At 33.5% G+C, this 17,156-nt stretch overlaps 1 protein-coding gene across 1 annotated transcript; it reads right to left on the bottom strand.

The window, feature by feature from the left end:
* Positions 1 to 4,523: 4,523 nt before the first annotated feature.
* Positions 4,524 to 9,625, bottom strand: LOC136207146 (AUGMIN subunit 7). Its single transcript, XM_065998432.1, has 9 exons — positions 9,371 to 9,625; positions 8,708 to 8,793; positions 8,074 to 8,135; positions 7,554 to 7,645; positions 7,281 to 7,406; positions 6,862 to 6,952; positions 6,510 to 6,617; positions 6,003 to 6,101; positions 4,524 to 4,894 (listed from the first exon to the last, which is right to left on the bottom strand). Exons 1-9 carry the CDS (start codon positions 9,502 to 9,504, stop codon positions 4,697 to 4,699), a joined length of 996 nt encoding a protein of 331 aa, XP_065854504.1. The 5' UTR covers positions 9,505 to 9,625; the 3' UTR covers positions 4,524 to 4,696.
* Positions 9,626 to 17,156: the final 7,531 nt, after the last annotated feature.

Genomic DNA, 17,156 nt, shown 5'->3' with positions numbered 1-17,156 from the left:
TTTCTAACTCTCACATTATTGATTAATAGACACTCTTGAGCTAATAACTGTCTTGATCGTCGGAGTATCCGTAGGGACCCTTCCCGGCGCAGGGACGAACATCCAGGGAGCCAGATCTCATCAGCAAGGGCTAGGATCACTGTATTCGCATTCCCAGATAAGTAAGTAATTATCAACTACCCTTTAAAGTTTTTATGTATATATATATATATATGTATATATAACTCTATATTTTTCAGAAAATTGAACTTTTGTGGTGATTTTTGACATGCATTTGATTAATTGGAGTTTTTATGATTTAGTTTTTAACATGAGCTTAAAGTTAAGTTCAAGTGATTATATATGTATTTGCATGTAAATTTCAACATATAGTATATGTTTATATATACATGATTTGAGTTTGGTTTTGATGAACTTAGCATATTTGATTAATATTTGTGTAAGATTTGATATTTTGAAGAGTAAATGAGTGGTTTTCTATAAATTTATTTCTCAAAGTAAATTTCAGTTTTAATTAAAGGTTGTTAAAATATTAATTTTGATGAAATTATGATTTATTGAAATAAGTCTATATATGATGATTTGTGTGTATTTTCAAGAAATTGAAGTTAGTATTGATAAGTATATATATTTAAATTATTTATTGGTGATTTTAGTACAATAATAAAGTATGATTTAATATTTTGGAAATGCATTGAGTAAAGGTATTGAGAAAACTTTAAGATGTTGATTTATGAGTTATATATATATATATATATATATATATATATATATATATATATATATATATATATATTTCTGAGTTTAGGTATATTAAAGGAGTATTGGATTTTAAATGATTTTGTATTTTGAGCAATTTTTAGAGAATATTTGAATAATTGTTTCTGATTATTTTCAAAAATTATTTGAGCAATCTCAAGTCTTGAATTATGATACTGTAAATGTAATTTCTCATTCTCTTTCTGAGGGAGACATTGATTTACTGACAGCTGAGTTTACCTTTGATGAGTTCAAGAATGCTGTCTTTCAGATGCATCCTGATAAAGCTCCGGGACCGGATGGTTTAGGGCCGGGTTTTTTTCAACAGTTTTGGGATGTGATTGGGTTTGATGTATTTTCAGCTTGTGTTGGATGGCTTGAGAGATTTGAATTCCCTACTAATTTAAATGATACAATTGTGGTGCTTATTCCCAAGTGTGATAATCCAGAAAAAATGACTGATCTTAGGCCAATCTCTTTATGCAATGTGCTTTATAAGATCATTGCTAAAGTTTTGGCTAACAGACTCAAGGTAATTCTTCCATATGTAATTTCTGATAGTCAATCTGCTTTTGTGCCTGGAAGGTCTTTGATTGATAATGTTCAAATTGCTTTTGAAACACTGCATTTTATGAAAAGAAGGAATAGGGGAAATGATGGGTTTCTGGCTTTAAAAGTTGACATCAGTAAAGCTTATGATAGAGTTGACTGGGGTTTTCTGGAAGCAGTTATGTTAAAATTTGGGTGCCATCCTACTTGGGTGAGGTGGATTATGCTATGCATCACTACTGTTTCTTACTCGTTTTCGGTCAATGAAAATCTGATTGGGCCTGTTCAACCTAGTAGAGGTCTTTGGCAAGGTGACCCTTTATCACCTTATTTGTTTATTATGTGTGCTGAGGTTTTATCCCAAATGGTTCAGAAAGCAGAGAGGGAAGATCGGCTGACGGGCTGTCAAGTTACTCGGGGTGCACCACGGGTATCTCATCTCTTTTTTGCTGATGATAGTTTTTTCTTTTGTAAAGCTAATATACAAGAAACTACTGAATTAGCTGATATTCTTCTTGTTTATGAACATGCATCCGGGCAAGCTATAAATTTTCAGAAGTCTGGGATTACTTTTAGTGCAAATGTTCCTGTTGATATGGAAAGTGAAATTAAGACTATTCTTCAGGTTTATTCCAGGTTAGACACTAGTAGATATCTTGGTCTATCGTCGTTAATTGGTAGATCAAAGTGTTCTATTTTAGCGTTACGATTTGCAATTGCTTGGGTGATTACTTTACGTTTTACTCAGGTGATTTTTGAGATTGATGCTAAAGTGGTACTGACAGGCTTACAATCTCATGAGGAAGATGTTTCTGACTTTGGTCATATAATTTAAGATTGTAGGTTTTTGTTATCGTCAAGCCCAGGATTTAGAGTGGCTTATGTTTCAAGATTAGCCAATGGAGTTGCTCATACTGTAGCTAGGCATGCTCCATTCAATGCTAATTGTTTTATTTCTTTTTTAGTTCCTGTTTGGTTAAGGCCAGCTTTATGTAAAGATTCTGATATTTATTTGGTATAAAGTTTGGTTCTTCTCTTCAAAAAAAAAATGGTTTATGGTTTATGGTTATGAAATTTGATTGTGAAAAGAGATTTGAGCATGTTATAATTTTATGATATAATATTTTTAGTATCCATCAAGAGTAATCCGGATAGGTGGTTTTTATTAAAGTCCGTATTTAGTGAGAAATACGGCCTGTGTACACAGTTGAAAAGACCTATCGGGTATGGCAAAGAAGTGTTGAGTAAGACCATGCGGGCTAGGCAAATTATGAGATATCTCGATTCTATTATATTGTGGGGATTGATACATACGGGGATTATCTCTCGGATGGATACGGTTTGTGAAATATTTATTGAGATAAGATTTATGAAGTGTTTATTGAATTACGGTTGATTTGAGTAAATGGTTAATTGTGAACCTATTTATTTTGTATAGTTGGGATTTTAAACAAATAAAATATATATATAGCTATTTTAGACATGAGTTTTATATTAAGTGTTTTAATACAATGATTTACGTTTTGACTATGTGTGGTATTTTGAGAAATGATAGCAAGCTTAATATTTTAAATTGCATATTTGGTTAAAGGTACTATTTTGAGTATTTTATTATGGTTTAATCCATAAAATGTTCATTTTTAAGAATATGAGTTTTATATAAAATATTTTGGAAATTTAAAAATATATATATAGTTATTTTGAGTATAAGTAATTTATGTAGTTGATAATTGCTTACTGAGATTTTTGTCTTACCTTTTCAAATGTTTTAATGTTTTTAGGTGAGAAAGTACAGGATATAGAGAAGGTTACCGTCCGATTAGCGAGGTTTGGAAGTTGATTGCTTATCGTTAGAATTATCGTTAGAACTTTAGTATTTAATTGTAATATGATGAAGTTGGTAAATATGTGAGGTTTTAATGTAATAGGAATATGGATTTATTTGGAATATACATTTAAGAGGAATACCTAGAAAAGTGATATTTATGATATTTGGAGACTATTAATTGTTGATTGTGTTCTTTCTATTTCACGGCCGATGCCGATTGGGGTCGTCTAGGGTCGGGTGTGACAGCTAGGCTTGCCTGTTCCAATGCTAGCGATTTCTTTTCAACTGTAGTGCCGGAATGGCTTGTGAACACTATTTATATGGATGCGAATCCATCATTTATTTAAGTTTCACTTTCAGGTTCAACAAAAAAAAAAATAATAAGTATTTTACATTAAAGTGATGAATGATGTTATATTTTCTTTTTTCTAATTTTTAATGTTGAATTTTGTTTGTAATTTATTTTTATAAAAGAAATGTTATATTTCTTTAAATTTTTATTAGTTTTCATAGTTGATTTTTATACTATTGTGTTCCACAATATTTGTTTTTTAAAATTAAGGCACAAGAATTAAAAAATTAATTAATTTTAACTAAAAAGATTTTATTACCCTTGTATTAATTGCATCCATTAATTAAGCTTTAACTATTCTCAAAATAAAAAGGCAACTTCAACAGATGTATATTTAGTAAAAGTTAATTAATGTGCATGAACTGAATCAAGTAACGAAGTGTTCATTCTTTATCACAAACCAACTCATAATCTGTCATTCATCTAAAGATGGTTCAGACACAGAAAGTATTAAAATTGATTTTCATCAACTTAGAACATGAAACTCAAAGTTAGAAATATCATAAGACTATTCTCATCAAATCGTAGCTTAAATAGCTGCGGACAAGAATTAAAATATCATTTCAGCCTTTATACGTGTTTTTAACCTTTTAGAAGCAGGAGCTTCTGATAACATATGGGTATTATCCATTGGACTTGTACAAAGAGCTTGAGACACATCTTCTTGGAAGTCTTGGTGCTCCGTTGTTTCAATTTTCCAAAACTACTTTTTGTTTTTTAACTCTAAACATGAAATAAAAAGTATTTAGTAAAATTTCGAAACAACTAATTTTAGCAAAAAAAAAATCAACTAATATCTACTATTTTTTTTTTTTTTCTTCTTCTACTACTACTTATCACCAATATTAAACAAATGAACCAGGTTTCAAACAGAAAAAAGGGACCCTTAAAATATAATGATTTTGTGCGTCTGCTGCTTCAGGATTCCATGTATAATTGCTCTATTTTTGTTTTAAATTGTTGAAGCCCCTAGCAGAACAGCAATTCACAAATTAATCCTCAGTCGCTTATGATCCCAAGCGAAACACAAATATATATTTTTTTGATCTTAACACAAATATATATTCATTTTCAACAAACTCCGTTGTGTGTCACTTAGATCCAACATCTCATGTGCTTTTTGGTAAAGGACAATGAAATCACTGATGTTTCTTTTTGGTTAAAACTCCATAATCTAATAACACCTTATGCTGTCACATTCCATTAAATCAAAAAGTTGCATCGTTTCCCCGCTCACGTGCGATTGAAGCCGACAGGATTCCAAGATCACGATTCAAGAACGTCAATGCAGACTCGCACTCTGAAATTATCCTTGTAACAGAAGACGGCTCACCAGCAACTGTTTCTGATGATCCAATAGCAAGAGCTGCATGTGAGTCTCTAAGATTCCTCAGATTCCCCAGGAACTGCCAAAATTTCAAAATAGAATTGAATCTCATCACAACGTAGATCATACTTGTATTCAATATTCTGTAAGTCAATCCATGTAACCTGTCCACTATCCTTTAAAATAGACACAAATAATTTTTAAGATGATCAACAAATTCAAGTGATAGAAAGAGTTCATCTGGAATTTTGAGAATCCAACCTGCTGCCTTTATCCATATACAAGTGATATTGTTGATGACTTCCAATTAAACTATCGCCACAAATTTGCATAAACTATATAATAATGCAGAAAAGTCATTTTGCAGATAATTTGGCATTGCAATGTTGGGTCCATGTTATCAAAGTTGTTAAAGGTGCGCCTGAGGCAAGGCTCAAGCTCATGTGCCTAATAAGTCCTACGTGAGGCTCTCACCTGTGTGTAACTTGCTTGGGCTTGATCTAAGAAAAGAAGTAATAAGAAGAGACGTGAAAATAGAAAGGAGGGAAGAAGAGTAACAGACGTAAAGGAGAGGAGCTCCTTCAGTGCGCCACAAGAAACCAACAGAGGTCTGCTGCAATTCTAATATCTTAATCTCTGTTGTCAACACTTAACTTAGTGTTATTGACGTTTAATATCATGTTTTTATGAGGTTTTGTCTTATTTATGCAGTTATAAGTGTTCTTTTTTGGTTCATCATAACTTGTGCCGTAACTACTAATAGAGTATTAGTGAAATTAGTATCAAGTATTGATAATTGGATTTGTATCTATTATTTTTTCATTTTTTGTGCCTTTTGTTTATCAGGTGTGCGCCTAGGCTCCAGGAACCACTAGCACCTTTAACAACTATGGTTGTTATGCTCTCTTCATGGCAGTTCAACCATAGTTATCAAAGTGGACCAGCATGGCTGGTCAAATACCAATCTGGGCTTTAAATTAATATCAGCATTGAACTGATCAGCCAGCCAAGAGTCAATGAAATCGGGTTGGTCCTCCTAAACTAAACAATGGTAGCATCCAAGTTTATAAAATACTGATGCATATACTGTTTACATTAATTGAATACAATTTGCGTAGCTCACAAAACCTATGCTCTTCAATGATCCAAGCAGATGAAAACTAAAAATGGATTTGATACCAATGTACCTTTAAAAGCATCTTGTATGCCTCCAACAAGCGATTAGCAGCTGGCCCAAACCCATGAAGTTGTGGCACCTCCATCATGTGTGTCCATGGGCGAATTTCCTACAAAAGGAGGGAAAAAATAGTGAAAATATGAGAGAGACAATATCATCCCAGACTCATAGTACATCGAAATTCCACAAGTAATTTTCCCATCAGATTTTAATTAATTGAAAATTTAACTTTTCTGCTAAAAAACTCTGAAAATATAATATATAGTTGAAATTGCAACAATCATCAAATTTACAAAGTAGGGATTAATCAAGCCAAAGAACATGGAAAATTGTTAGGTTAAAGCATTTCAATTCATCATACTGGATCTATACATAGATCCACATCTCCTTTTTTTCTGAAATAAGCAATGTGATAAAAAAAAAAAAAAGATCTAATACAATAACGACATTAGCAATAACACTTTTTGGCCTAGGTTCGAGACGGAGGACTGAGATAACGTTGCAGATAATTATATACCTTGGTGTAGATCACATTGAATTGCTTTGCAGTTTCTAGAAAAGATTGCAAATGTGCCCGCAGTAGGGATTCAACCTCTGTATAGTCCTCATCTGGGTTGTAAGCATGCTAAAGAATGAAAGAAAAATGCAACAGTCAAGAGAAAGAAGAACAAAGGTAAAAACGCAATGTATTTAGGAGTAGACTAAAATATTATTCCAGCACAAAGAATTTGGAATCATTCTTACCGAACAAAAGATTAATTTAATTAAATAAGTCGTGAACTTAAACTTCAAACAACTTTGCATGTAACTTCAACTTCTTTGCATGTATTTAAAATCACAATTCAAATGAATAAAGAATTGAAATAAACCTTTGATGCCAAATCATCAACTTTCTGCTGTAGATTCAAGAGTATCTTTGACTGATCTGAAAGCCTTGTTTCCAGCTCAGACACATCAGGCCTGCAAATGTACTTTGATGAAAGGAAAAGAATGTAACTACATCTCAACGCATGAAAAAGTATTAATCATATAATAGATTTTTGGGCATCATGTTGTAACTTGCACAGTTCCCCTAATTTATTCAAACAAATCTATATTTTCATGAGTACCAAGATGGTGTTAAAGCTATGTAAATGTCCATAACTCAAAATAGTTGCGGTCAGTCCTCAAACTGGTAGATCTAAAAGCTCGTCTAGATTAAATAGCTAAGTGCAAGCTTAAATATATATAGTTTAAAAGAAAGGTAAATAAATATCCATGTGGAAGCATAAAATATATATAATCTTACAGGGGATAGATAGATTGAATCTGCACGTCTGCAGGGAATAATTTGCATTCCTCTGAAAAAATTAAAGCTTGTTTCTCTGCAATTGAATCTATCAATTGTATGTCTTTTGCTACCTGCTCATCAACACTGTACAAAGATGAAACCTAATTTTAGAGGAAAGAACAACATAAATGGATTCAACAAGATGTTGAAACATCAAATAAATAAACAATCAAGAAAAGATAACAGATAATCAACTATAGAATTAAATTGATTACTGTACATAAGCTCAACCTCCATTCTGGATTATCTGCATACATGCTAGCCTCAACAAGATCTACTATTAAACGAAGCATTTCAGTTCGATCTTCATAGCTACCTCGTCCCTGAAATATAAAGGCATTTCACACATTTATCATCTAAATTGACAACCAAAATTCCACTAAACCACAAATTATATTTTAGAAGCTCAACTTCTAAAATTTCGAAATTCACCAATCTGTTCAATATTTTCACTCAACCAACTATTCTGGAACCCTGTCAATTGACCTTACTCATGATCGTGAATATACAAATTGGAAATAAGCATGTATATTGCTTATACAGACCTAAAGAAAAGTTCAATCCTAAGGCATTCCACCATTACCAATTGCTATCAAAACAACAAATAAGTAAAAAAAAAAAGATAATAATAACAACATTTTCAAAGCATCTAATCTGATCAGAAGTCAAACAGCAGGTCATTCTAAAATAAAGTCATAGAAGGCACTTAATGGTTAAGAACTTGCTATTCTTGCTGTACTAAACAACTTACTTGGATGGCTTCTGTATCTATTGTTGTTGTGATTCCAAGAAACTTAGCAATCTCCGCCAAATCTATATGAACCATGAAGCAGTTAACTGAATTAAACTCAAGTAGTCACAACCATATCACAAGTAGTGATTCAAGCATATAAAATTTTAAAGCTCGTATTTAAGCTATTAGAACTTTAGTCTCCAAAAATTGCAAAGGACCTTTAAATTTGAAGTGTCGTAGAACTCTGACATTTATGTGAAAGGTAGCATATGTTGTTTCTCCTAAATGGTTTATAAAAACTGATAAATGACTCGATAAAAGCTCCTCATCCCTTAGCCCGGTTCTCTAGGATGAGGACACAAATGAACAAGCATTTTCTCGGCAAATAATCAAGTCATTAGATGAAAAAAAAAAGGATTATAGTTAAAACAGTCAAAACAATAAAGGAGTAGTTCTTAATCCGTCGAGACATGTGACCATTCACATCACTAGAACAAATTTCAACTGTCTTGGAAAACAAACAGGCATTTTCCGCAATACGTAAACAAATCTGATGATTTTCCATCTAAGGTTTAACATGAGGGCAAAACAAATTATAATTTATTACTCCTTAGTCTTCTTCTGAATTCTTTGGCACAAAATGAAGACTCACACTGTATACGAGCAGTCTCTTCATCACGATCCATAGCATCTCCTTGTAGATTTTGCTGTGAGAAGGGTGACTTATCACCCAATAGCCTGCAAATCGGATTATAAAAGGTTCCACTTAGCCTACAATCAATTTCTAAGAAGAGAAAACTGCAGAGTCAAGTATGTTGAGTTTTAGTATATGCTCCCTCTTTCCATCAGTACACATACTCTCAAATGTTTTCCCAGCAATCAAAACAAACAATAGTTTTAAAGCCAAAAGGAACCGAAACAGAATAATAGGAGGAACCATATAAATTAACAAAAAGATACATAACAACTATTAAAGCCAAAGGAACCGAAACTGAATATTAGAAGGAACCATATAAATTAACTAAAAGATACATAAAAAATATGTAAAAAGTTCGATGTTCAACACTCTAATCTGAGGTAGTCTGCCTATAAATTTGAGTTAAGTTAACTGAACGCTCCTGAATTTTCACATTTCCACAAAATTGCGTAAGCAACTGTAAACCCATAACATCAAAGACTTGCTTTTACACCTACAAAACTATCAAGCCTAAAAAGCCGGCAGAAAATCAAATCCTTGAATTGCAAGATCTAGCTTCATGACGATTCGAAATCTTTTGAGGTACATGTAGATAGAGAGAAACAGAAAGAGACTGACTTGAAGAAGAGCCACTCGAATAAAGCATAACGCTCCATGCCGGCGAAGAGGAGCGACTGAGCAGGAGCAGTAGCTCGAGGATAATTCAACATGGCTAGTTTCCTCTGAATCTCTTCCATTTGCTTGGCCGCCATTATTTTCCGGTTGTTATTTTCCGATCTATGATTTCTTATGTGTGTTTTTTAGTGAAGAGCGAACAAAAGTGGGTATTTGAAGTTGGATCTTATGTTTCTTTCCCCCTTTTGATATTTGAGTTTTTCAGTCTACTCTTACATTATATTTTCCTGAAATAAACTTGTTACTTTGTAAAAAAAACAAAGTAACCAACCTTTAATCAAATACTTGAAATATATTTTTTTTAAAGAAAGAAATTAATTTTACACTTAGTTAAAATTATTATTATTATTATTATTATTATTATTATTATTATTATTATACTTTAAACGTGGAAGGTCAAACAGTAAAATTCAACAATTACTAAAAATTTGCAAATGAACTCATATGATCTATTTATGACCTATTATAGTTTAGGTATTTCGTCTTCTCCATTTTTTTTTTCTCGGTCATGCCTCTATTTATTTAGCTGCCTACTTACACGTTGTTGTCGCTCTTATAAGCATAATTTTGTAAGCACCTTTGTAAGCGTAATTTCGTAAACACCCTGCGATTACGCTTACAGCGGATACCCGAACGACGTTGTTTTGGTAAACATGATGCCAAATTGCAAATACATTCCTGACTTAGCTTGCGTCCAGCGCTTTTGTCATTCAAAAAAACGTTCTGATTACGAGGTCGGTATGTGGTATCCGAGCTCAAATATGGTACTTGCACTTACGCACCACTGTAACACAGTCCAATCTTCTTGGCACACTGTAAACCCTCATGTCTAAATTCAGATGTGTCGTTCATTTGGTGGGGAAAGCAGGTCCTCACCCCATTAATGTCAGGTTGTCTGATGCGCTTGTCGGAAATGGCCTTTTGTATTTAGACCTTCTAGGAAAATGTTGTTGAACTACTCATAAATTTGGTTTCAAACTTCAAATGCTTAGCCCTTTTAACCCATTGTTGCAGTTTAGTCCACTGTATTTGCTGCAAATCGGCTCACAAACTCCAGCTATTCGCCCACGAATACCTTTCTTCGTTAAATCCTTGTTTACCCTTTTATCGCCAACGGCGTTCTTATGAAAGTGACATCCATCTTTCTGAAGGAAAATAGGCAAACATTTGGCAGCGGAAATATAAAATTTTTAACCTATTTCCTTTTTCCAAGATCCGTTAATCGTTATTTCATACAAAGAATGATAGAAGGAAATACCTTTTAGAAGAACCATCTACTGTTGCTAGCGAAGTGCCCTCAACTCTAGTTCCGAGTTCACGAGCACAAACCAAAAGACAAGATCAAACAAGTTAGAATCTCAACGGATGAATAGCAACCAAAATAGGTTGCCTCTAATAAATCAACACAAGATCAAGAAAAAAGAGAAAGAGATGAAAATCAATCAAATGGAAGCAAGCGGTGGAAAATCGATCCTTTACAGTAGGGGTCGAATTTCTCTCTCCTCGGGATGGTATTGTGTGTGTCGAAATATGTAGGGGGGAAGGAGTATTTATAACCTCTTGTATCTAAACCCTAGTTAGATAGAATTAGGTTATTAATTAAGAGTTGTATCCGAAATAAAACTCTTATTTATTATTATCTATAATTATATCCAAATATTAATTATAAGATAATATTAACTTATTTAATAGGATAATAATTAGAAGTAATATAATCACAATAAACCTTCTAATTAAATTATCCTATAATTAATTTAATCCACAATTATAATCTTAATTAAAATTGTCAAAATTAAATTAATCCCACATGTGTCTAATACACATGGATTCTTGCCCCCCGCCCCCCCCCTTATATTTGGGCCTTAGTGGACTTAGTTGGGCTTCCATTAATTAATTAACATCCATTTCTCTTTTTGGTTCCAAGTCTTATGTGTGACCTATTAGGGTCTTATTACTACTAGTCGTATACAACCATTAAATTAATTTCCCAAAATTACATTTAATCTTTGTATAACGGAATGAGTGCGAGGACTGTGATACGCAGAACCGTAAACATTCCCCCAGAGTTATAAGAAGACAGGTTGATTCCGTCGTTGACCTTTCCGTATTAGTTACAGTATAATTCGTTCCTTTATCAACTACATCCTTGAACAGAATCTTATGACTATGGATTATGTCAAGTCACATATAGCGAGACGTTCGTTTTACTTGTACAGGCCGGGTTAACTCCGAATAGATAGGTTAAGTGAAATCGCTATTTCAAGTCTTAAGCTATCACCTTTCAAGGATTTAGAGTCAAGTCTTCCACAAGCGATTCTTGGACGTATCTCCCATTTATCAGGAGTGACAAATGCTCAATCCAATGTTAACTATCCTGCAATTACTTCATGTGATACCCAACGCCTGCCCGCACACACCCCAGAGTCATCTCTGTTATGGATCGTGTTTGAACAGAGTCAAAGCATCACATTTCATAATCCAGAATCACCAATTAACATTCCTTTGAGTCTGAGGATTACTTATACCTATTAATACCAATGTGATGAACAGGTGACAAGGATAAATCCATCCATCCTGTTATCTCAAGTCGGGTCCCCGATCCTAATGAACTCCTTCACTGGATCCATGTAACTGTCCAGATATCTGCATATCTGAAGCTTGTGAGATCAGCTCTCTGTTTCGACAGAAAACATTGTTACATGCAAGTCTCTACAGCATTATGTCAATCCCTATTCAAAACATATTACTTGACTTGGGGTGGTTTTAAGTTTATTATAATGTTTTGTCTCACTTCATGCTTATATGAACACTTTATAATCACTTTAAATAAACTTGGTGATTTCCTTTTATTAGACTTATTTAGTTCTTAAAAGTAATTGTCTTTATACAGTTTGAAACCCATATCTTATTAAAAAAAATGACATAAAGAATAATTCATTTACAACTAGTTTACATCCTAGAACAATTGGCTATAGGACACTAAACCCCAACACTTTCCATGAATGGGTTTAGGCAAAAAGGTCGTTTTATACTATCTTTTCCGAATCAGTTTAGTGCATATACCCTACATCTGATATGTTACTTCGCTTTGTTGCTTCAAACCCTGATACAAAAGTATATGTTGTGCCTTCATGGTACACCATGCAACCGCTTCTAGTAAAAGTTTATAGAAAAAACAAAGAAAATTGTTTAGTTATCCAATTTTGCATTACCATTCCAAAAGTGATATCACAAACTTCTTCTATTTGTTTAGTAAAGACGGATGGGAGAACATCTTACATTGGTTTGAAGGGAAGTTTATTTCCTTATTACGATTTGTACTTGTCATTAGTTTGACAACATCAGACTTATGTTTTCGTGTTTGGTTGAGAAGCTGAAACATGTGCCCAAACATCTACCAAACCGAAAAGCCTATTTTTTAAAAATGTTATAAGGGCATATACTTTTTATTTTATCACACCTCGAAGTTAGAAATGCTTATAATAAATGACAGTTGATGGGTATGTACATGTTCAAGTTAGTCTTCTCATGGTTATTAGTTATATTATGTGGCTTCAGAATTAGTACTGGATAGACAAATTTATGTTGTTTTGTTTATGGAACTTGAACAACAACAGTACTGGACATGTCTACTAAAACAATTTGTCATTCTATTTGTTTATAACTTCATTGTTAATGGCATCAGATGCACCTACATATTGATATCACAAAAATTAAGACTTTTACTTTCATATAGCCTCTGGATCTATATTGCCTAGGGATATTGCTGATTGCATTTTATAATTGGCATGTTTTTATTACAATATGTTGTTGAATGTCACATTCGTTATTAACTGCCATCATGAATACTTTTAAAGATAAGTTTTTCTTTCCATTTTGTAATATGTAAAATGTGCATTTTTAGTTTATGAGAGGTGTAGATAGTGAATGGTTCTAGTTAATATAGATTATGTTTATACTTGTGGAGAGATAGAATAACGAAATTGAGCATAATTGTGTTGGTCCCTTGTATTATGAGAATAAGTTCCTGGGGGGGGGGGTAAATGAACTATTTAAAATTTTATGATTAAGGTTGACTTGTTCTTGTTTGTAAAATATATTGTCTCACTCAAGTTAATAGCACAAGGATACCGAGTGCGGTGAGAGTCGGCTTTAGTTGGTCAGCAACTAAAGTTGCTTCTGATGTTGCTTTAGTTGGTCAGCAGGCTTAAGTTAAACGTTTTCTTAGCCAAAAATAAAAGCAAGCAGATATAGGAGATAAAAGATAGGAAATGTGTTACTCAGGACTTTATCCTGGTTCGGCCTCATGCCTACATCCAGTCCCCAGAATTTCTTTTCCGAGCTTTAATCCACTACTGAGATCTTTTGGGTAGAGCACAAACCCTTTACAATAGTCAGCGAGTAGTTACAGAGTACCGTCCTCTATATACCTACACTCAGCACTATTCAACTCTGATTGCTAAATACCGAGCAACTCAGAGTCTCCTAACTAGATTTAATGATTGATAATATTTTGTTCTAAAAGAAAGAACACTTGAATGATCTAATCTATTATTTACACACAAAAATAAGAGTTAAATGTCTTTGCTTTGCTTTCAGATGGAACTTCAAGTATGAATTTGCTCAGAGCTTTCGCGTGTTAAAGATCAAGTCTGAATGAAGCAAATGACAGGCCTTTTATAGTGACCCTTCAAGGCATCAGTCATTTCGAATTTTGAAATAACCGTTGGAGGGAAACGGCTCTATTGTCTCTTTCATCCTCAGCACTCAGTGCCACGACCAATCGTAACGAAGTCTTCTCTGTCACTGTGTTTCTTGTTCAGCAGAGCTTCAGTTGCTTTACTCAGAATGCTTTAGATGGTCTCACCATTTTCGGCAAAGATTCTAGGACAGCGCAGCGACAACTCATCTGTTGCTTCTGAATCTTTCCTCAATTGGTGAAGCTTTGTCTGCAAGTAAAGAAGTCAACTTGTGCTTTGTCTGCTTCCTCCTTTAGTCTTCCAAGTCAGCAGCTTCGTTATGAAGGCATTGGCTCTTCTTCTCGATCCTTCCTTCTGCTGGGCTGAATTGATCCAAATGGCCTTTAATCCATTTGACTTTCTTCTTTGCTTTCTTGGGCCTTGACTTGGCTTATGGGCTTGGTCTTTTAATTATCTTTTGCACTTATAATTTATTTTATCCAAACCACTCAACAAATACATTAGTAATAATAAAATCAAAGCTTTTAAATTTAATGTGTTGAGAATTCATCTTAGGAGTTTTAATTCTAATTTAAATAGATTTGTCAAATCAAAATTAGTGTGGAAATTGTGTTTCAACAAATTACATGTGCCCATATGGTCCCTCTATGTTTTTCTTAATTTCGGGCTACTTCGGCTCCAACCCTTGCTTCGTTTGGCTAGGCCCCAGCTTTTCTGCCTGTGCGACATCTTATGAAGTTTTAAATTTCCGTTGTCTCACCTTGGTCACTGCCCTTTCTAAAATTTGGCTTCTGTGATTTACATTCCTTCTTTTCTTGCTTATTTGCAAACTCTAATTTCTAGCTTTTACAGGCTCTTAGGTTTACACTTTTGGGTTAATAAGAAACGTCTGGTATGTTTAGAAGGAATTTTTTGTTGTACTGGTATAGTCTACTTTGCAATCGGAGAAATGGAAACTTATAAAGTATAAAATGTTAGGTCCTAACTAACAGTGGAGTGGTTATGTTGGAATTTTCTAGCAATTAAAATCGTGTGGAATAAAACTTTTAATCACATATTTTCAAGTGGCGGAGCCAGAAGATAATGTTCGAAGGGGTGCCAGATAAAAAAATTAAATGATATTTACGTATTTGAGGAGGTTTAATAGTGACAATTTTAAGTTTTGACATACCATATTCTAAAGACATTCTATTTCATCTTCTGAACTCGCTGAAATTAACCTAGTGACCTAAAATATACGAAGTAAAATAAGGTAAAAGTTTGGATAAATTAATGTGCGGACAATTTAAGCAAGTTTAAAGGTCAAATTGTAAATAAGTTTATGGAGCAAATAGGCCTAAGAGCAGCTCCAAGAGACTCTTAGTGCACTCTTTAAAAATAATATAAATAATTGACTCTTAATGATTTAAAAGTGACTAAGATATAGTGAGCTGCTATATACCACACCCAAATTCCGGTCCACCGCCCATTTTGGACATATTTGCCCTCCTCACTTTTTGAAACAAGAAAATGGAATTTGCTCAAATCCTCTCTACCTTCCTTGCATTTTCTCTCCAAAATCATAAACCCGAACAACAATAATTAAAATTATGAAAATAATTGATATGTGACAATTGGAACCTCGAAAATGGATTACGAGTCGGAAACATTAAGATTTATATTTTTTTATCAAAGAACTCATGAAAATAATACATATTTTTCATGACGATTTTGCATTTTTCGTCACAAAAAATAGAAGAATTTTTAATTTTTCGTCACAAAAAATTGAATGATTTAGTATTTTTCGTCACTAAAAATTTTACGATTTTGTATATTTCAAAATTTGGCCTAAACGGATGCATCATACAACCCGACCCATGGTGGGAACGGATGCGGCGTACCACCCGACCCATGGTGGAACAGATGCCGCATCTGTTCCAACCATGGCCGAAACGGGTGCCGCATACCGTCCGACCTATGGCGGGAACGGATGCGGCGTACCACCCAACCCATGGTGGAACGGACGCCGCATCCGTTCCGACCATGGGTCGGACGGTATGCCGCATCCGTTTAGGCTAAATTCAAAATTTTCTCTCAAAAATTTTTTTTCTCAATTTTGACAACATTTTTATGGCAAGGGCAAAATTGTCCAATGGGGGCGGTGCTAGCAATTTTGGGGGCGGTATATAGCAATACCCTTAAAATATCCAATAATACTCCATGTATTCACTCCTTATTTATTATTTTATAATTAAAATTATTAATGATTGTTATATTTACCAATAGTGAAAGGAAAGAGACTTTTTAATAATAAATTGTTAATAAAAAAATGAAGTTAGGAGGCACTAAGAGGTGGAGAGATGCTCTCTATTAATAGAGAGAAAGAAAATGTTCTTAAAGATTTTGTAGCTCACTTTTAGTTCTCTCTCCTCAAATTTTAACTTAAGAGCCAAACTAGGAGGCTCTTGATGCTTTAAAAGATTTAATATGTCTATTTAACTAAGTTTAGTGGGTAAATAGGAAGTTTAAAGTATTAGGAGATAACTGACTTTTTTGAATAAGTATAAAGCCTAAAGATATATTAAACCTAAAATTAACATCCAAATCATTGAATAAAAATAATTAAAAACTTAGTATTAGAAAATGTTAACAGATTTCTTCCAAAAAAAAAATATATTAGCATATATATATATACACTTTTTTTTTAATAACACTTAAAACATAAATTAAAGTAAAGTTGATATCAATTTTAAATAATTTATGAATTTTTTTAGGCTTAGTGCATAAATGCACCCCTAAAGTTGTCCATTTTTGCCCCTTAGCACCCCCAAACTATCTATCGAACCTATCACACACCTCAACTTGATATAATTGGACCTCTTTCACACAAATTGATGAGTTGAGCCCTAACATGTTCCGACTTGATTTTTATCACCCACTAGAGCATGATCAAGTGTTGCAGGGGGAGCCTGAACCTATGAGCAGCACTTGTTGATTCTGTGTCGTTTGGATGAGGGTGTATGTCCGCTTACTGCTCCCTTACAGGCTAC

This window comes from Euphorbia lathyris, chromosome 9 (genome assembly GCF_963576675.1).
Source record: "Euphorbia lathyris chromosome 9, ddEupLath1.1, whole genome shotgun sequence".
Classification (NCBI taxonomy): Eukaryota; Viridiplantae; Streptophyta; class Magnoliopsida; order Malpighiales; family Euphorbiaceae; genus Euphorbia; species Euphorbia lathyris.
Note: the sequence above shows the minus strand (reverse complement) of the source record. Positions and strands in the feature narration are given on the sequence as shown.

Bases quoted from the DNA above. Each gene is read 5' to 3' on its own strand.
- LOC136207146 (XM_065998432.1), bottom strand. From the start codon at position 9,504: ATGGCGGCCAAGCAAATGGAAGAGATTCAGAGGAAACTAGCCATGTTG. The intron at 6,953-7,280 runs GTAAGATTATAT...GTACATTTGCAG, and splicing joins ATTCAATCTATCTATCCCCT to GCCTGATGTGTCTGAGCTGG. The intron at 6,102-6,509 runs GTATATAATTAT...CTCCTTTTGTAG, and splicing joins TCAATGTGATCTACACCAAG to GAAATTCGCCCATGGACACA.